Raw genomic sequence first — 18,598 nt, 5'->3', positions numbered from 1 at the left:
TCGGCGGGGTCGCAGCTGCCTCTGGAAGGCACCGAGAGGGACAAAATGGCGCAAATGGTCAAATCAAGGTTTTGTAACGCGATATGTGCCACAGTAAAATGGCACTAGCCTGTGTGTCTCTTTCGCAAAAACACAACCCGGGACCCGAAATCTGTTGTTGTGCTTGTGTCGAGCAGCCTCGGGCCTCGCAGAAAAAGTCAATACATTGCAACCTGTAGAGAGAGAGAGATTTAGGTTTTAGCAACACCATTGTTTTTGAACTTTGAAAGTTTGATGTTTTTGTCGTTGCAATCTATAATATATCTATATACCATATACGAACCGGTCACCCCCCCTGCGGCAAACCTGCGGCGCTGCGCGCGCCGGGGCCACGGGCACGGCCCACGCGCCCGCGGCTGCCATGCTACGACTTTCCCACAGTCTCCGAGTTTCACAAATACTTCCGGACTGCATGCGCATGCCCCCCACGCGTGAAGAAGACGCGCCACAATTTAACGACACCGCGCCACGCGTTGTTCCGTTGACACACATACGATAGAGAAGAAACAGATGGTAACGTATCAGTGTCGTGCTCTCGACCTCTGAATGGCCGGGAGCGCCGCTCCGGGCTCGTTTCGCGCGCGCGGGTGTGCTCACTGCGACCAGCCCCAGAAGCTGTTCGGCGTGTCTCTCCGCTCGTGCACGGCGCGGTGTCGCGAGCAGTACCCGTGCAGCGACCGTCCCGCCGCCGCGTGCTGCCCGACATACCCTGCGGCCTCGAAGAAGGCGTTGCACTCGACGCAGAAGTGGGCCGGCATGCGCGCCCGCTCCGCCTGGTTGCGCACCACCTCGCACACCACCGGCACGTGACCCCGCCGTCCCTCCCCCATCCCCTGCGGCTGTGGCGACGCCAGCGGCGGCGACTGCTGCGGCGACGGCTGGTGCGGCGGCGACGCTTGCGGCGGCGACGGCCGCGGCGACGGCTGCGGCGACGCCTCCCGTGGCCGCCGCCGCTGCTCCTGCGGCGCTGCAGCCGTGCGTGCGAGTGGCTGGCCGAGTTGGCCGAGTGGCGACAGGGGCGGCGAGCCGTGCCGGGAGGCGAGGCCGGCGTGGGGGGCTTCGCGCGGGTTTCGGATGAACCTGGTTCGGCGAACGCCGCTGTCGAGGCTGAGCCCTCCGCGCCGCTTCGCGCCGCCCCTCGCGCCGCCCCGCCCGCGGCCCGCCGGCGGCAGTGGCGCGGGAGGCGCGGGAGGCGCGGGAGGCGCGGGGCGCCCTCCTCCGGCGCCCTCGTCTTGCGACTCGCTGAACTCCTCCACCGAGTCCTGGGGGGATGGGGGAGGGCGTGAGCCCTGGGCGGCCGGACCACCGCAGTGTTCTCTCACGCGGGCCAATCAACGGAAGGGTCTCGGAAGCGGCGCCTGAGTCGGCGGCTCGTCGCGTGCGTCGCGAAGCGTCTCGGCCCACTGCGTGCCTGCGTCGTCGATGGGGTCGTCGAGTGGCAGCTCCGCCGAGGCGGAGGCGCCGCCGCCCGCCAGCCGAGTGACGTCGAGGTTGGTCGCGACGAGCGGCGAGGAGGAGAGCTCGCCAGCGGGAGAGGCGGCGGCGGGAGAGGGGACAGCGGGAGAGGCGGAGCCTGCCCCCGGCGGCGACTCGCCCGCTGCGCGCTGCGCATCCAGCGGCGGGCCCTCCGGAGAGACGTCTGCTGCTCGCGGCGCACGCCTCTTGTCGCCGAGCAGGGTTCGCACGGCACCCAGTAGCGCTTCCGTCGCCGCCAGGCTGCTCGTGCTCTGCTCGAGCAGCGCGTGGTAATCCTGACGGAGCCGAGCGAACTCGGCTGCCCCAGGGGCCAAGCGCTGGTTGGCGGAGGGCATCGGTGCTGGCGAGTAGAGACCACGCCTGCTATTCACAGCACAAGCCCTCGCCAGGGGCTCGAGCATGCGCAGCGAAAAGCAGGCGTGCGGCATGCGGAGCTCCCCACCGGCGGCGGGCTTGAAGACACTGAGCCGAGCGCGCCGGCGGCGGACCGCCGCCGGCGCGCTCGCTTCGGCGGATGGCTGAGCGGCACAGTTTCTGGCCGCCCGGCCTGCGAGCAGTCGCCGCGAGACGATCAAAGGCGCTCAATTCAAGCGCGCCGCCATGCCAGATCTCGCCCCACGCCCCGGCCAGACCGGGCAGTGCGTGCAGGAATGATGCAGGCATGATGGGTGGGTGTGGTGAGCACGCCAGCGGCACCGCTGCGCACTATCAGGGTCGCAGCCGCCTATCTCGTGAGGGGCGTGGCTCGGGGCGGGTGCGAGAGAGTCGAGGAGCGCGGCGCGCGTGCGCGCGCGTGGTAAAGTCGGTTTATATTTCATCACTGGTATAAAAGAGACCCAAAACGGCACTCGCGCCGCGCCCACGCGCGCTCGTATCACCTCAACACTCACACAGCACGCTTGAACGAGGCCCCCGAGGGGCGAGCCGGACCGGCTGTGGACTTGATTGGACTTGACGGTTCTCTTCGCAGATCCATGAGGAGCTGTGAGGAGGCACATTTCCGGCTGGTTTCGGCTCCAGCAACTGCTAGCATCACGTGGAACCGCCGGCGGGGCGAGAGCCAGCAGCGGGCAAACCGCGCCTCCGGTGCTCCGCTGCGATGACGAGCTGGCGCCAGCCACGCGCGGCCTGGCCAGGTCGGCAGACGAGCAGCAGGCATGCCGAGCGCGCGCGCGCGCGGCGGTCTCGTTGAGGCGGCAGAGCAGGCCGCATGTTGAGCAAAGAGGGCTCCAACACCCATCCTCGCCGAAAGACGGCGATCCAACGCTCCACTTGTCACACGCCTCCTTTTTCCAGCGGATCCCCCCCTGTGAAAAAGTGAGGCGTGGTCTCTACTCGCCAGGCATCGGTGGCTGGGCGGCAGCACTGAAAAAAGAAAAAACCCAAACCTCCCTGGCCCTGGATGGGGGGTTTCCGACTGCTGCCCTCCAAGTGCTCCAAGTCCCCGGGACCTGGGGTTTGGGCGCGCTCCCCGGTTTTGCTGGCAACTTGTGCCCCCCCCCCCCCGCCCCCCCCCCCCCCCTTCCTTCCAGCGGAGGCCAAACATCATTATTCAGGGAGGGTCAACTGCGCGGCCGGCCTCCCCCTGCAGCCGATGTAAGTCCGAGCGTGATCGCTCAGGAAGGCGTGTCTGTCTGCGGCAGCAAGCGAGCCTCCCGGTCGTCCCGCCGACGCCACACTAGCTTGCAGTGCCCGGAGTGCTGTAGGGCGGCAGAGAGGAGCTGCAGGCTTGTGATCACGAGCAGGACCGCGTGGCTGGCGGCGAGGCCCTTCGGCCATTTTCGAGTCCGTTTTTCTGTGTACCTACACTCACAACAATGAGACGTGTGAGCAGCGTGGTGCCGTCTCCCTTCCACTCGGGCGCCGCGTGCACATGGCAAAGACTGAAAATGGGAACAAGCGGTCGATGCCGTGAAGCACCGGTCTGGGGAGGCCGAGCGCCGCGCCGATTTCGTTTTTGCTGTCTGCGTCGGCGTTGTTTGCAGCCCAGCCCAAGAGACAGAGGAGTGTGAGCAGCGACCCAGCCCACGCAAGGCTACTGGATACGGTTACGGAGCACGCGCCCTCCCTGCGGCCAGCGTCTTCGGGCGCCAGAGACTGGCGCAGCCCTGCTCTGACCTGCGGAAGGAGGGCCGCGCCAAGCACGCCGAGCAGCACGCAGTTGCTCATGAAGTTGGCTCCGAGGACGGCGAAGTTGAAGGCGTGGAAGCCGATCGCGCTGGCAACGAATGCGAGGTGGACGTAGCCGCAGTATTTCGCCCGCAGGGGAGCCGGCAAGACGAGCACGAGCGCCGGCAGCAGGAGCTCAAAGGCCATCGCGCCCCAGCTGAGCAGCGGGACGTGCTGGTCGAGCGCGATGACGCGGTCGAGGAGCCACGGGCACGGCGATCGCTGTCGGATCCCGGACGTTCCCTCCGTCAGAGCGAAGTGGAGCCAGTCCCCGTTGAGCACGGCTGTGACCCCAGCGTATCGGATCTTTGACAGCCCGGCCGCGAGGTAGCCAGAGGCGAGCACGCAGAGGGCGAGGAACTGGGTGAGCCAGCGCCCCGCGATGTCGCCAGCGGCGTCGCGGCCGCCGAGGAAAGGCATAGCCAGCGCCGCCGCCACCACAAACAGACTCAGCGGCTGGTTGGTATGCGACATGTCGGACGTCAGATTGAGCACGGCGAGCATGGAGTACGGCGCCACGCCGGCGAGGAAGCAGCACGTCGACGCGCGGCGGTAGCGCGGCGGGAGGCAGAGGAAGCAAAGCCACGCCGCGAGAAGCAGCCTCCGAGCAGCTTCGAGCCTTGCGCTGCTCTTGGTATATATGTGATTCCACAGCGGGGTCCGCAGCGTGCCCCCGCCTGACACAAACTCTGGGAGCTGCATGGCGCACGATTCGGGAGCCTGGAACGCGCCAACCTCGAGGGTCAGCTGCGCGGCGACGTGGAGCTGTAGCAGCTCGACAGTGAACCGCGGCCATCCGGTTTGCGGCCCATCGACGGGTTGCTGCTCTGCACCGTCGAGAGAGCGCCACCACCGCCAAGAGGCTAGGCACAGCAGCGCTGCGCAAACGGGCAGGAGCGCCCAGGCGTGGATGGCGCGCTGCATGCGGAGGGCGTTCAAGCCACGTCTCGCGTCCGAGCCCTTGCAGCGAGCGCATGTGGTGGGGAACCACCGGCAGATGGTGAGGTTGCCTCGCGCTGAGAACCACTCTTGGCACTCCCGAGGCACGAGCGAGACGTTCACCTGCTTTGGCAAAAGCGAGGCATTCGCGCCGATCACGGCGCTTTTTGCCTTGGTGGTGGTGGTGGTGTGGTGGTGGTGATGGTGGTGGTGATGGTGGTCATCGGCACGCTTGGCGCTCGTCGCGAGCAGGGTTAGCGAGATCGCCAGCATTGAACGCCGGAGCATCTGTGACGCTGTTCACATAACGCTGTTCACATAACGCTGTTCACGGTAGGGTGATAAGAAACAAGAACCTCGCATGCGACGACAGTGAGGGTGTGAGAGACAGACCCAGGGAAGGTCTTTCACTACCTTACAGCCCCTGCCTGAGCTCACTCGACAGGAGGTCGGTTTGAACATTGCGCTTAGCGTGTGGACCACTTGCTCGATGTCCCGCCTCACGCAAAAACACAACCCCGGACCGACGCGCGACGGTGTTCACGTTTCACATACACGCACAACCCCGGGCCCGAAATGTGACGCTTCACAGGTAAATAAGCTAGGGCTATCTTGCCCGCAACCCGATCCCGATCATCCGGCCCGCTGGGACCTGGGTGCGCTTCTCAGCTCCCCGGCCCTGGATGTGAGGTAATGACTGCACTCCAAGTGCTCCAAGTGCGGGCAAAAGCCAAAAAAGTGCAAAAGGCGGTCGCACTCCAAGTACTCCAAGTGCACTGCACGATTCACAGACCTTGTTGTTGAGAAGAAAATACGTCAGATGGCGCTGTGCGCTGGTCTATGAGAGGTTGAGGTGCGAGCCCTGGAGGCCTTCACAGACCTGTTATCGCTGCTCTTCAAAGGCGGGCGAGAGCTAGAGCCGCGATGTGGTTGTGGTTGTTGCGCACACCCCTGGCTTTTAACATGTGTACGTATAGACTGAGTTAGCCCCGCTGGTTCTTGGTTGGGGCAGGCGTGCGCCGGTGTCGTAAAATTCTTGGCTCCGGTGGTGTGCCTGTGATAGTGCCAGCACGCGCCAGTCCGCACCTGTGTCGAGCCTGTCTGCTGTGCGAGCTTGTCTTTGTTTCTTTGTATTGGCAACTGTGGCCGCGACGGTTACACACAGTCGTGCGTCCTGGCCAATGGCCATCCCGCTGATGCCCTCCGGCACAGGAGGCAGCGGCAGGCTGTGCTGGTACCGCGACGAAGCCGTCCGCACAGCCGCAGTCTACGAAGATATCAGAGGCGGCGACTGTGGTGCGCCGCCGCCGCCGAGACCGGAAGCCGATGCCGCGCAGGTGCAGGAGGTGCAGCGGCGAAAGGAGGCCCTGGCAGCCGTGGCGGAGGCGTCGCGCAAGGTGCGGCTGGAGCATACGAGCAGGCACGGCCCAGCGAACCCTGCCGCGCGGGCTCGAGCTCACCGCCGGGAAGAGGTGAGTTACTCGACTCCAGAGGTCAGCTCCGTTCCCCGCCATGAGCCTCTACCATGCCTTGCTGACGCAGGCCGCGCACAAGCGCAAGGCTGCCCTCGATGACCTCAAGTTGTCGGCGGCGCGGGCAAGGCAAGTGGCGCGTCCAATAGCCACCGCCGCGGGCGGCCGCTCGATGCGCTTCTCAGACGCCCCTCGCGCAGAGGCGCCGGGGCGCGGCGCCGCGCTCGCCTTGCTCGCGGCAAAGGCGGCGTCCAATTTAGCAAGGACGCACACGCGAGAGCAGCAGCAGGCGGCGGCGTGGCACGAGCGGACGCACCCCGCCGCCCGCCCCGCCAACCCTGCCAAGCAGCGGTGTCCACGTTGTGCGGCGTTGCTGCCTCGCCAGCTCCGCTCGTGCCCGGGCTGCTTGCACGACTGGGCGGCGGACGCGGCGGCCGAGGCTAGCAAGCGGCGGCTTGTGTGGCGGAAGTCGCCGGCCGGCACGAATCACCGCCAGAGCGTCGCACCAAAGAGGTGATGTCGCTTCCAAGGACGCGTTCCACTGCCTCATCACCTTGATAGAAGGTGCCCGACGTGCTCCGCATCGCCTTCTCTGACCGCCCTTCGCGCGGTGTGTGTGCGCGCGCTCTACGCGCGCGGTGTGTGTGTGTGCGGGACCGTCCCCACGGGTTCTTCGCGGTGTGTGTGTGAGTGTGTGCGCGCTCTACGCGCGCGGTATGTGTGTGCGGGACCGTCCCCACGGGGTGCGCCCACGCGTGTGAGGTGTGTGGACCAAAGGTGAGCGCTTGTGTGCACCAGCTTTGGTGCGTCGTACATACAACACCGTTTTCATATGGATACACATACACACAGGCACTCACACGTCGCAGGAAGCTGTGACAATCACCGGCACGTAGAACCAAGACACCAATCAGCGACGTAGTCACCATCGAGCGCATACGATCCTATCGACGATCCTACGGGCGGCATACGTTCCTACGGCGCCACATATTGACGGACTGGGGTCTCACACCAACCCCTTCTCCGCTCCCGTCTTACCCGCATCGAAGGTGTAGTCGCCGGTAAAAGTGCCACGAATAGCGCCGCTGTTTTTGTCACCGCTTGGCGAGGCGCCCCTAGCGCCGCCGACAAGGTAGAAGACGGCAGAGCCAACGAGGCAGAAGGCAACGTTGACCAGATAGACCGCGACCAGGTTGCCGTCGTTCAAGTTGTTGGGTGTCCACTCCGCCATCGCTTGCGTCATCGCTGCGGAGACCGCGTTGGGCAGCCCGCCTGCCGGAGGGACGAGGGCGGGCGTGTGCAGCCAAACAGGGGCGTGCGCAGCCGGCAGCATCGATGCAGCATGTCTTCGTGGGACACAAGTGAATTCCTATGGAGACGTGGCGAGATACAGAGTCTTGCGCATCTTGGGTGGGCCGCCCATGGCGAAGAGGCACAGCGCCTGCATCAGCGAGCGGTACGCGGGGTCGGCGCCATCGTAGGCGATGTACTGCAGCACGGGGTTGCACAGCACCTCGCCCGTCCCCATCATGGCATATGGGATGACCATCCAAAAAGCGCTCATGGCGGTCATCTCGACGTGTGAGCCATCTGGGGAGAGGGAAAGAATTGGCTGGAGGACGGGAGGCTGGAGGAGGGGAGGCTGCGGGCAGGGGACTGCGGGTGGCGGCGCGGATCTGACGAAAGCTGCCTGGCTTGAGCGGCGCGCAGTTGGAGCCGATCGGGAGCACCTCGGCCTGGCGCCGGTGGTATTCGATGACCGCCGCAACCAATTGTGAAGCCGCGCCCATGAAGATGCCGCACATCACCTTGAAGGTGCCCGACGTGCTCCGCATCGCCTTCTCGATGACGGGGGTCAGGAAGACGACGGCGATGGAGCTGCCCAGGTTGAAGAAGGCTGCGTTGAGCTGCATACCATCCGACCCCACGCGTGTGTCCATCTGGCACCCCTGCTCGTAAAAGTAGGAAAACATTGTGTTGTAGAGTGTGTCGAAAGTCACGTTGCCCACGACGACCACCGGCACGATATCGAGGCACCTTGTCACAGCGTCGGGCTTGCCTGCCGCAAGTAAAACGGGGGACGTTAATCGGTGTGCGGCGAGAGGGAAAGGGGCGTCGGAAGTGTGTCGGAGGCGTCCTCGCACCGAGCCACGAGTTGTCGCGGTGGGCCACGCAGAGGCACCCGATGCAGAGCAAGTCGGCCGCCAGGCTGAGGGTGGTCAGGAAGGGCCACGGCACGAAGACCTGCAGGATCGACAGCACAATGATCGTCGGCAGCAGCACCCAGCCCAGCAGCGAGATCTTGCCCTTGGCCGTCCCTCGCCCTTCGAGGATCCGAGAAAAGAAGGGCCCGAGCACGGGGCGCGAGGCGCACTCGAAGCTCTCCTTGCGATAAATGGGCGTGCCCGCAAAGAAGACCGCCACGGCCGTCGCCATCAGGCCGGCGGTGAGGACGTAGCAAAAGAAGAAGCCGTCCTCGATCGCAATGTACCCGGGCAGGCCTGCAGAGGGAGCCAGTGTTCTGCAGCGGCCTGCAAAGCCCTCCACGCAGCCATGCCGTGCTGCACGGGACACACATATTCTGAATCGAATGTGAGAAGCCCGACACTCGTGCATACTGCACGCGTGTACTCTCAGGCATCTAGGTGGGCAGGGCCCGAGGTGGCGACGTTGGCCAGGAAGCCAAACGCGACGAGGCAGCCGACGTTCACGGTGAGGTAGAGGTACATGAAGAAGGAGGACTTGTGCGCCTCAGCGCCCTCGGTGGCGGGGTCGATCTGGTCAGCGCCGAACGGGCTGATGTTGGGCTTGATGCCTGCGCACCACGCCAGTCCCAAGTGAGCACGCTGCTCAGAGCGCTTGGGGTGACGAAACTGTGGGACGGGGCATTCCAGACGCCGTGGCATCACACACGCATCGGTTCAGCTACGGGGTGACGAAATTAGACTGCAGCGAAGGCGGCCGCGCGGCGCAGTGAGAGCTATCGAAACGGGTCGGGCACCTCCCGTGCCGAGCGCAACGAGCACCAGGACACCGAAGAGGAAGAGAGGGACAGATTCCTACAAGCAGCTGGCATGGTGAAGAGCGCCTTGCCCAGCCTCCGGCAGCCTCGACGCGGCGACCCAGGTTCCAGTACCGCGGCGCTGGCCGGGGCAGTGCAGCGATATGTTCAACATCTAGGGGCTCTCCTCGCCGGGCCGCGTCGCCAGAGCGGCGAGGGCGCAGCCGATCGCGTAGATGATGGCAAACCCGAGCACCGTCTTGTATCGACCAAACTTGGTCTCTGCGAGCCAGCCTCCCAGGAAGCAGCACGAGAACGAGAGCAGCGTGAAGATCTGGTGCACAGACGATGAGTCGGCGTTGGAGAAGCCCTGGTTCTGCAGCCAGCTCTTCATGGTGGAGACGAGTGTGTTGAGCCCAATCCGTTCGCAGAGCTCCACAATCACGATGCATGCTAATGCGCCGAACATCCCCCCGGATCATCGCCTGGCTGTGCTGCGAATGTACTCTGCAGGTACTGAGGACGTACGCAGCACCATCTTTCATCCCGAGCGGAGGACCAACCTCGGAGAGAGATACGGATTGGTGTAGTTAGATATGCGGATTTGTGTAGGTACTAAGGTACTTTGTGGGAACTTTGTCAGTGTGCGTCTTCTCTCTCTCAGTGTACGTGTACTTGTCTCGGCACGCGATATACACAGCGCGGAAGCGTCGCCACCAGTCGTCGCCCCGACGCTCGCGCCGCCTTCGAGCAGCAGCCTCGCGCAACGAAGTTCTTTTTGCCAACTTAAAAAGAAAAAATCGGTCGCCGCTCGCTTGCGCGCCAACCGCGAAGGCAGCCCCAACTCCATCAACCGGGATGCCTGCGGCACCCGATGCGCTGGCCTTCCCGAACGAGGCGGGCGCTGTCCGACTCGACCGGATTGAGGCCGCGCCGCCCGTCCCCGCCAGCCCCCCTCCCCCCCCCCCTTTCGCGCCTGCGCCGGCCGCCGACCGCTCCCGCCATTCCCGCCGCTTTTGCAGATCGAGAACTTCAAGTCGTACGCAGGCCGCCAGGTCGTGGGGCCACTGATGGATATGAACGCGGTCGTCGGGCCCAACGGCTCAGGCGTGCGAACGGCGCGCCTGCGACGCCGCTGCGTGCATCGCGCCGACGCCTGCCCCCCGCCTCGCGCAGGCAAGTCCAACCTGATGGACATGATCGCCTTTACTGTGGGCCTCTCCTCCTCGGATCTGCGAGGCAAGACGCTCAAGGACCTGGTCTACCGCAACAGCCCCGACGAGGACATCTGTGCGCCGCCGTCCCTGCATGCCCCGCCGCCCAGCCGCCGCCGCCACCCGCCGCCGCCGCCTGCCGCCGCCGCCGCCCCTCGCCGCCGCCAGCATCGTCGCCGCGCTCGACGCCCCCGCCGCTCGCCACCGCCACCGCCACCGCCACCCCTCCCCCACCGCCCTCCCCCACCCCTCTCCCACCGCCCTCCCCACCCCTCCCCCCACCGCCCTCCCTGCCCGCCCAGCCGAACGAGGTGCCTCCGTCTCGCTGGTCGTCACGTGCGACGGCGCGGAGACGCGCTTCACGCGGAGCATCACCCCGGCGGGCGTGGGAAAGTACTCGGTCAACGGCAAGACGGTCCGCCACTTCCTAGACACTTCCTAGACACTTCCTATCGGCAAGACGGTCAGCGCGCCGCACTCGCTCCTGCGCTCCCTCCGCTCTCCGCTGCTCTCCTCCCTCTGCTCTCCGCCCCTCCTTCCCCTCCTTCCCCTCTCTCCCTGCGACCTTCTCCGACCCTCCCCAAACAGGTCAGCGCGCAGGCGTACGACGAGAAGCTCAAGACGTTCGGCGTCCTCTCCAAGGCCCACAACGGGTTCCTCGTCTTCCAGGGCTACGTGTCCGAGCTGGCGCAAAAGTCTGCCAAGGAGCTCTCGAAGCTGTTCGAGCAGATCTCGGGCTCCGAGGAGCTGACGGAGGAGTACGACGCACTCGCCGCCGAGAAGAAGCGCGCCGAGGAGGAGCAGATCTTCAACCAGCAGAAGAAGAAGGGGCTCGCGCAGGAGCGTCACTTTAATTTATTTAATTAATTACTACAATTAATTAAGTTAATTAATTGGGGCTTGCGCAGGAGCGTGCCATCATGAAGCGGCAGAAGGAGGAGGCGGAGGCGTACCAGGCGCTGCTCGGCCGGAAGCGCGAGCTGCAGCAGCTGCAGTACCTGCAGAAGCTGTACGGCATCGAGCACGAGATCGTGACGCTGCGCGAGCAGCTCGGATCCGAGGCGAGACGCGGGGAGACGCGGGGAGAGACGGGGAGATCAACCCCCCCCCCCCCTCCCCTCCCCCCCCTTCTCAACCCCCCCCCTCCCCCCTCCCCCTCCCCCGAGGCGGCCGCCCTCGACGCGGAGAGCGAGAGGCACGCCACCGCCGAGGCGACCCTGCGCGCGAGCGAGAAGGAGCGCCGCGCGGCTGGCGGAGAGGAATGAAGGAGTTGGTGAATCAGCTAAGTACTCTCTGATTCACTACTGAAGGAGCGCGCGCGGCTGGCGCGGCGCGCGGTCGACCTCGAGCGGCAGCACGCCTCCCTGCTGCAGAAGGTCGAGACGCATGCACCCCTGCCACGCGGTTTCTGAAGTCGGCCTCACTGTTGTGAAGAGTCGAGTCTAGGTTGAGAAGCAGAACCCCGGCGCGATCAAGCTGCGCGAGGAGATCAGGCACGTCGACCGGCGGCGCGCCACGCAGGCCAACACGCCCATCACTCCCTCCATCACACCCTCCACCACACCCTCCCATCACGCCCTCCATCACACCCTCCCGCGCCGCGCAGGCCAAGTCGCTCGACAAGGTCGAGGAGGCGCACAAGGCGGCCACCAAGCAGCAGAAGGGGCTCGAGAAGCAGCTCGCCGACATCTCGGACGCGCTCGCCCGCGCGACGGCGGAGCAGCAGGAGGCGGAGTCGCGCGGGGAGGTCGAGATGAACAAGCGGCAGCGCGACGAGTACTCGCGTCTCAAGGGGGAGGCGGGCGCAAAGTCGGCGGCGCTGCACGAGCAGCTCTCTGCGATGACGCGCGAGCTGCGCTCGGACGAGCTGCTGCTGATGCAGGGCCGCACCAAGCTCGACGAGCTCGCGGCGCCGCACACCCCCTGAATTAACCTCCCTGACTTGGCCCCCCACTTAATGAATCGCTGCTCGAATGAGTGCCTCCTCGCCCTCCTCTGCGAGGGCCCTCGCCGAGATGCGTCACCTCACTTGAGATGCGGCACCTCCCTTCCCTCATGAAGGCGAGGCGGGGCGTGCTCGAGGGGCGGCTGGGCGGCTTCGAGGAGCGGAGGAAGGGCCTCGCCGAGCGGGTCGCAAAGCTGAAGGCCGAGGCGGCCGAGTGCGAGAAGGAGCTGCAGGCGGCGAAGCGGAGAGGAATGAGTGAGTTGGCTAGCTAGCTGGTGAATTCATTAATCGACTCACGGAGGAGCTGCAGGCGGCGAGGACGAGCGGCTCGACGTCGCGCGAGCGGCAGGCGGAGCTGCGCGAGAGTCTCGTGCGGCTGACGTCCCAGCTATCCTCCTCCAAGGCGGAGCAGCGCGAGAGCGAGCGCGACCGAAAGTCGGCCGAGGCGCTCGACAACCTCAAGCGGCTCATCCCGGGCACCTTCGGCCGCACGTTCGACTTGTGCAAGACGACGCACCGAAAGTACAACGCCGCGGTGACGATCGCGATGGGCAAGGCGATGGATGCGATCGTCGTCGAGGAGGAGGGCGTGGCCAAGGAGGGGATCAAGTACCTCAAGGCGCAAAAGTGCGCGCCCGAGACCTTCGTCCCCCTCGACTCCATCCGCGTCAAGGCGATCCCCACCGCACCGCCCTCAGTACCTGAACCCACACTGGGTTCGGTACGCTGGAGGTATGGTACTAGGCGATCCCCGAGCGGCTGCGCCGGCTCGGCGGGACCAAGCGGCCGATCCTCGACGTCATCTCCGTCTCTGACAAGTTTGCGCCGGCGGTGCAGTACGCGGTCGGCGACACGGTCGTGTGCGACACGCTCGACGAGGCTGCGAGATAGGGGGAGATGTGGGGAGATGTGGGGAGATAGTGCGACACGCTGGACGAGGCTGCGCAGCCACAAGCCGCCCCCCCCCGCCTCCCTTCCCCGCTCCCGGCCGAGGCTGCACTTCGCCCCTCCCACCCCCCCCCTACCCCCCCCCCGCCCCCCCCGTCCCACAGGCGCGGCAGCTCGCCTACCACTCGCAGACAGGCGAGCGGTACAAGGTCGTCACCCTCGACGGCACGCCCCGTCGACAAGGCGGCAGGCCCCTGGGAGGTCGCCCCAGAGGACGCCGAGGTGGAGCCTAGGCACGCTCATCAACAAGGCGGGCCTGATGACGGGCGGCGCCAGCCACCAGGACGCCAAGCGCGCAAACAAGTGGAACGAGAAGGAGCACCAGCTGCTCAAGGCGAGGGCGGAGGAGGCGCAGCGAGAGCTCGCGTCGCTCGGCACCGTGCACGCGGGCGAGGAGGCGCCGCGGCCGCGCCGCAGCAGCCCGCTCGATCTCGGCCGATCTCGGGTCATCCTGGCTGCTCTTTGCGCCAGGCGGAGGCCGCGCTGCAGCACAAGCTCGAGCAGACGCGCGGCGCGCTGCAGAGCGCAGAGGCGGAGGCGTGTAGTCGGCCCGCAGCGAGGGAGGGGCGTGCGTTGCTCAAGGGTGCTCTCCTCGGCCGGTGAACGCAGGCGGACCTGCAGCTGACCAGCAGCAAGGAGAAGAAGATCAAGAAGGAGCTCGCCGACCTCGCCGCCGCCGCAAAGGCGGCCGAGGCGGAGCTGCGCTCGCTCGAGAAGAAGCGCGACTCGCGGCAGAAGGAGGTGGACGCGCTGACCACAAAGGCGAACGCGGTGGAGGACGCGGTCTTCTATCTCCCCACATCTCCCCACATCTCCCCACATCTCACAAAGGCGAACGCGGTGGAGGACGCGGTCTTCGCCGACTTCTCCAAGTCGCTCAACCTGTCGTCTGTGCGCGAGTACGAGCAGCGCCAGCTCGTCGAGGAGCAGCAGAAGGAGGGGAGGGTGCTCGAGCTGCAGGCGCAGCACGACAAGCTCGTTCACTCACTCACTCACTCACTCACTCACTCACTCACTCACTCACTCATTCACTCACTCACTCACTCACTCACTCACTCACTCACTCACTCACTCATTCACTCACTCACTCACTCACTCATTCACTCACTCACTCACTCACTCACTCACTCACTCATTCACTCACTCACTCATTCACTCACTCACTCACTCACTCCTCTCGAGCTGCAGGCGCAGTACGACAAGCTCAACTCGCGGCTGCAGTTCGAGCAGCGCAAGGAGCCGCCGCTAAGAGCCCACAGAGGCCGAGTCGTGTGACGCGTCCCGGACATGTCCCGGACATGTCCACAGGACTTGCCGCGCGCCATCGAGAAGCTGCGCGCCGCCATCGCCGCGGACGACGCCAAGCTCAAGGCCAAGCGGGCCGAGCAGGCCAAGATCGAGGAGAAGAGCGAGACGCTGCGTGCGCAGGCGGCGACGACCGAGGCCGAGCTCGCCGCAGCCAAGGAGGAGCAGGACGCCAAGGCGAGAGTCCTCCCTTTCGCCGCCCGCCCCGCCGCCGCCCCCCCTCTTTGTCCCCGCTGTCTCTTCTCCACGCCGCCTCTCTCCACGCGCTGCGCTGCTCCCCTCCACCGCTCCACTCGCGACCGCGCCGCTCACCACTGCTACAGGGGCACTGCCCCCCCCCCCCCACACACACGCCCTCACACACACACACACACACACACACACACACACACACACACACACACACACACACACACACACACACACACACACACACCACCGCCCCCCCCCCCCCCTCGCAAGGCGGCCGAGACGAAGAAGCTCAAGAAGGAGCTCAAGTCCCTCTCCGACGAGCGGGCGCGGCTGCAGGCGCGGCAGGCGCAGCTCGAGACGGACATCCAGCAGCTCCGCTCCTCGCGGCAGCGCACCTTCCAGACCGCGCGCCTGCAAGAGGTGCGGCTCCCCGTCCTCGCGCCCGACGAGGAGCCGGAGGCGCCGCAGCCGCCCGCGCGCCAGTCGGGCAGCGGCGGCGGGGGAGGCGGCGGCGGCAAGCGGAGGCGCGGCGCGCAGCGGGAGGCGGCCGCGCCGGCGGCGGCTGCGGCGGGCCCCTCGAGGGCAGACTTGCTTGTGAGCGAGTCGTTTTCGCCAACGGGCCTGGTTGGGACGGGGACGATCGAGGGCGGCGCGCAGGCGGAGCCAGCCGGGGAGGAGCAGGAGGAGGCGCTGCGGGTCGACTTCTCTTCGCTGGCGGGGGAGGCGGCCCAGCTCGACGAGACGGGGGCGTCATGTCCGAGACATGTCCGAGACATGTCCGTGACATGTCCGAGACGTGTCCCTAGGCGGCCCAGCTCGACGAGACGGGGGCGTCATGTCCGAGACATGTCCGTGACATGTCCGAGACGTGTCCCTAGGCGGCCCAGCTCGACGAGACGGGGGCGGCGGCGGAGCTGCTGCGTGTGACTGGCGAGGTCGAGGGGATGGCGCCGAACATGAAGGCGATCGAGCAGTTCGAGGAGGTGCAGGAGCGGCTGCACGCCGTCGAGGGCGAGTGGGACACGTCGCGGTCTGCTGCGCGGACCGTCTCGCAGCGCTTCTCCGCCGTGCAGGCGCCGGGGCCGAGCGGAGCACGGCATGCGCCCGCTCTCGCGGGACACGTCCGCGACATGTCCCGCCCGCGTCCCCTCAGGCACAGCGGGTGGAGCGCTTCATGTCGTGCTTCTCGCACGTCTCCAAGGTGATCGACGACATCTACAAGGAGCCGACCTAGACCCAGCCGAGACCCAGCCGAGACCCAGCCGAGAGACAGCCGAGAGACAGCCGAGAGACAGCCGAGAGACAGCCGAGACCCAGCCGAGACCCAGCCGAGACCCAGCCGAGACCCAGCCGAGACCCAGCCGAGACCCAGCCGAGACCCAGCCGAGAGACAGCCGAGAGACAGCCGAGAGACAGCCGAGAGGCAGCCGAGAGGCAGCCGAGAGACAGCCGAGAGACAGCCGAGAGGCAGCCGAGAGACAGCCGAGACCCAGCCGAGAGACAGCCGAGAGCCAGCCGAGACCCAGCCGAGACCCAGCCGAGACCCAGCCGAGAGACAGCCGAGAGACAGCCGAGAGACAGCCGAGAGACAGCCGAGACCCAGCCGAGAGCCAGCCGAGAGACAGCCGAGACCCAGCCGAGAGACAGCCGAGAGACAGCCGAGGATCCGGCCGAGGGGAGAGGCCCGCAGGCCGTGCAGCGACGGCCCGGCCTCCAGTCAGTGGTACCCCTCACGGCCCCCTCCTCCTGCCGCGTGCGCAGGAGCTGACCAAGGTCGAGGGCGTGCCTCTGGGCGGCACCGCCTTCCTCTCGCTCGAGGACCCGTCCGAGCCGTACTTGCACGGCATCAAGTTCACCGCCATGCCGCCCGCCAAGCGCTTCCGCGACATGGAGCAGCTCTCCGGCGGCGAGCGCTCAAGGAGCTGTGAACAGCGTCTCTTCACACCTGCAGCTGTGAACAGGAGCAACTCTCCGGCGGCGAGCGCACGCTGGCGGCGCTGGCGCTGCTGTTTGCGATGCACGACTACCGCCCGTCACCCTTCTTCGTGATGGACGAGATTGACGCTGCGCTCGACAACGTCAACGTGACAAGCGTCGCAAAGGCCCGCGTGCCCCCTCCCCCCCCCTCCCTCCCCCCCTCCCCCTTCCCCCCGCCCGTCGCGTGGGCCGGCCGTTGCTTGCGATTTCGATGCCGCGGAGGGCTCGAGGCGCTCGGAGGATCGCGTGGAGATGCCCAGCCGTCCCCCCCCCCCCCCCCGGCTAGCCCTCTCCCACCGCCCGAGTCTGGACCGCCGCCCGCGCCTCAGTTCATCCGCGCGCGCGCCGACGAGGGCAAGCTCCAGTTCGTCGTCATCTCGCTCAAGGACAACTTTTACGAGAAGGCGCAGGGCCTCGTCGGCATCTACCGCGACCGAAAGCTGCAGGGCTCGAACACGGTGATGCGCCGCCCCGCGACCGTCCTCCGCCTCGCCCACAACCGCCCCCGCTCCACACGCCCCACGCCCCACGCCCCACGCCCCACGCCCCCCTTCGCAGGTGACCCTCGACCTCGATGCCGTCGAGCCGCTGCCGGCCGGGGCATGACGAGCGTGAGCCTCTCCACGCCGCAGCGGCCCGAGAGGCGGACGGAGGGTCGGCACCAGCACCGCCGCCGCCCGAGCGAGGAGTACTCGCCGTCATGCGCACTCCGCAGTACGTTACTCACCCCTCCGGCTTGTGTCATTGTGCGGAGGGCCGCGTCCGGGGCCCGACAGAGTCGGGAGAGCGGGTTCGGTTGTGCAACCCCAGTACAGGGTTGGGGCAAAGGCACGAGGCGCCCCTGGAGGATGAGCGCGAGAGAGAGACTCTGTGACTGTGTGCGCCCATATTACACTCTTGCATGTGTTTGTGGGTGGAAAATACACCGGCTGTCATACCTAGAGAACTCGAGACATCGGATCTCTCGCTAGACGCACTCAGCATGCCTAGCTAGCCACTCACAGGCGCACGCACTGCCACACAGGGCCTCACAAGGCACATCGCTATGCGCGGTAGCAAACCCAAACGCTTCGAGGATATTCATACACCGAAAGGGAGGGTGGGAGATGGGAGGGGTGCTCGTAGTGGCGGGTCGACGGCGGGCGACGGGGGTGAGGGCAAGGGCCAGGCGCGGATCTCTAACAACGTGGCATAAATGGCTCATGACTGGCGGATGCGACGGGGGGGGCGGCGGCGGCATGGCGGCGAGCGGCTGGCGCGAGAGAGGCGTCCGGTATGGGCGGGGGCGAGAGGGGGGGAGGGGGAGGGGGAGAGACTGTGGAACCCGCCCACTGAACGAGAAGGGCCTGTTGACGAGGACGCCCGCTCACTCTGCGACGGGGACGAGCGCCGCCTCATCTATGAAATCAACATGTCTGGGGCGGCGACGGCGGCCAGGATGCCAGTGATGAGCCCCAGACCCATCAGCGCAGGCATGATGTAGACGAAGGGCTTGAGCAGAGCCGGCGACTCTTGGAGGGCTCCGGTGAAGGCCACGGCGTACGTGAGGATCGTGAGGACGAGGAGTGCGAACCCGAACCCGGCCTCAGCCTCCCAGAGGGTGGAGATCTCGTCAAAGTCGCACGGCTTGCCGTCGCACTTGCACGCCTGGGGGCAAGTGTCTTGACCGCGGTCGAGCCCGAGCACGTCGTCGATGGTCAGATACTTGACGTCGCCCGCGCAGTACTTGTTGGCCTCGTCGACAGCCTCGTCCATGACGAAGAGGTAGCCGGTGTTGCCGAAGTTTGGGACGAAGCTGAGGATGCCGAGGATCGAGAGGACGAGGAACACGCCGAGGTACCACTGCAGAGCGAGGGTAGGGCGAGGTTGAGGCGGTGCGGCGGCGACGGCGACGCAGCGCCAAGGGAGACGGTGGCGGCGG

The 18,598-nt window shown here is 66.3% G+C and overlaps 6 protein-coding genes across 6 annotated transcripts; 3 read left to right on the top strand and 3 right to left on the bottom strand.

The window, feature by feature from the left end:
* Positions 1–1,939: 1,939 nt before the first annotated feature.
* Positions 1,940–2,411, bottom strand: EMIHUDRAFT_355246 (hypothetical protein; the record flags this gene model as incomplete). The annotated part of the gene is given in 2 exon segments (XM_005772369.1): positions 1,940–1,971; positions 1,985–2,411. Coding segments are annotated over 2 exon segments (226 nt in total), but the record flags the coding sequence as incomplete, so codon positions are not given.
* A 720-nt stretch (positions 2,412–3,131) lies between these two features.
* EMIHUDRAFT_208750 (hypothetical protein) lies at positions 3,132–4,608 on the bottom strand (the record flags this gene model as incomplete). Its single annotated transcript, XM_005772368.1, has 2 exons — positions 3,132–3,318; positions 3,389–4,608. 2 exons carry the CDS (start codon positions 4,606–4,608, stop codon positions 3,132–3,134), a joined length of 1,407 nt encoding a protein of 468 aa, XP_005772425.1.
* A 1,196-nt stretch (positions 4,609–5,804) lies between these two features.
* Positions 5,805–6,612, top strand: EMIHUDRAFT_208749 (hypothetical protein; the record flags this gene model as incomplete). Its single annotated transcript, XM_005772367.1, has 3 exons — positions 5,805–6,020; positions 6,166–6,228; positions 6,340–6,612. The coding sequence occupies 3 exons, from the start codon at positions 5,805–5,807 to the stop codon at positions 6,610–6,612; spliced, it is 552 nt and encodes a 183-aa protein (XP_005772424.1).
* An 852-nt stretch (positions 6,613–7,464) lies between these two features.
* EMIHUDRAFT_208747 (hypothetical protein) lies at positions 7,465–9,565 on the bottom strand (the record flags this gene model as incomplete). The annotated part of the gene is made up of 6 exons (XM_005772366.1): positions 7,465–7,668; positions 7,826–8,154; positions 8,240–8,636; positions 8,765–8,910; positions 9,097–9,154; positions 9,353–9,565. 6 exons carry the CDS (start codon positions 9,563–9,565, stop codon positions 7,465–7,467), a joined length of 1,347 nt encoding a protein of 448 aa, XP_005772423.1.
* A 601-nt stretch (positions 9,566–10,166) lies between these two features.
* Positions 10,167–11,177, top strand: EMIHUDRAFT_102015 (hypothetical protein; the record flags this gene model as incomplete). The annotated part of the gene is made up of 3 exons (XM_005772365.1): positions 10,167–10,386; positions 10,613–10,725; positions 10,899–11,177. The coding sequence occupies 3 exons, from the start codon at positions 10,167–10,169 to the stop codon at positions 11,175–11,177; spliced, it is 612 nt and encodes a 203-aa protein (XP_005772422.1).
* A 1,188-nt stretch (positions 11,178–12,365) lies between these two features.
* On the top strand, positions 12,366–17,620 carry EMIHUDRAFT_451041 (hypothetical protein; the record flags this gene model as incomplete). The annotated part of the gene is made up of 17 exons (XM_005772364.1): positions 12,366–12,514; positions 12,580–12,922; positions 13,000–13,110; positions 13,335–13,404; positions 13,437–13,582; positions 13,813–13,986; positions 14,056–14,163; positions 14,392–14,439; positions 14,512–14,691; positions 14,986–15,120; positions 15,304–15,396; positions 15,579–15,767; positions 15,854–15,922; positions 16,462–16,590; positions 16,662–16,802; positions 17,007–17,135; positions 17,236–17,620. 17 exons carry the CDS (start codon positions 12,366–12,368, stop codon positions 17,281–17,283), a joined length of 2,262 nt encoding a protein of 753 aa, XP_005772421.1. The 3' UTR covers positions 17,284–17,620.
* Positions 17,621–18,598: the final 978 nt, after the last annotated feature.

The sequence above is a fragment of the Emiliania huxleyi genome (assembly GCF_000372725.1).
Source record: "Emiliania huxleyi CCMP1516 unplaced genomic scaffold EMIHUscaffold_36, whole genome shotgun sequence".
Lineage (NCBI taxonomy): Eukaryota > Haptophyta > Isochrysidales > Noelaerhabdaceae > Emiliania > Emiliania huxleyi.
Note: the sequence above shows the minus strand (reverse complement) of the source record. Positions and strands in the feature narration are given on the sequence as shown.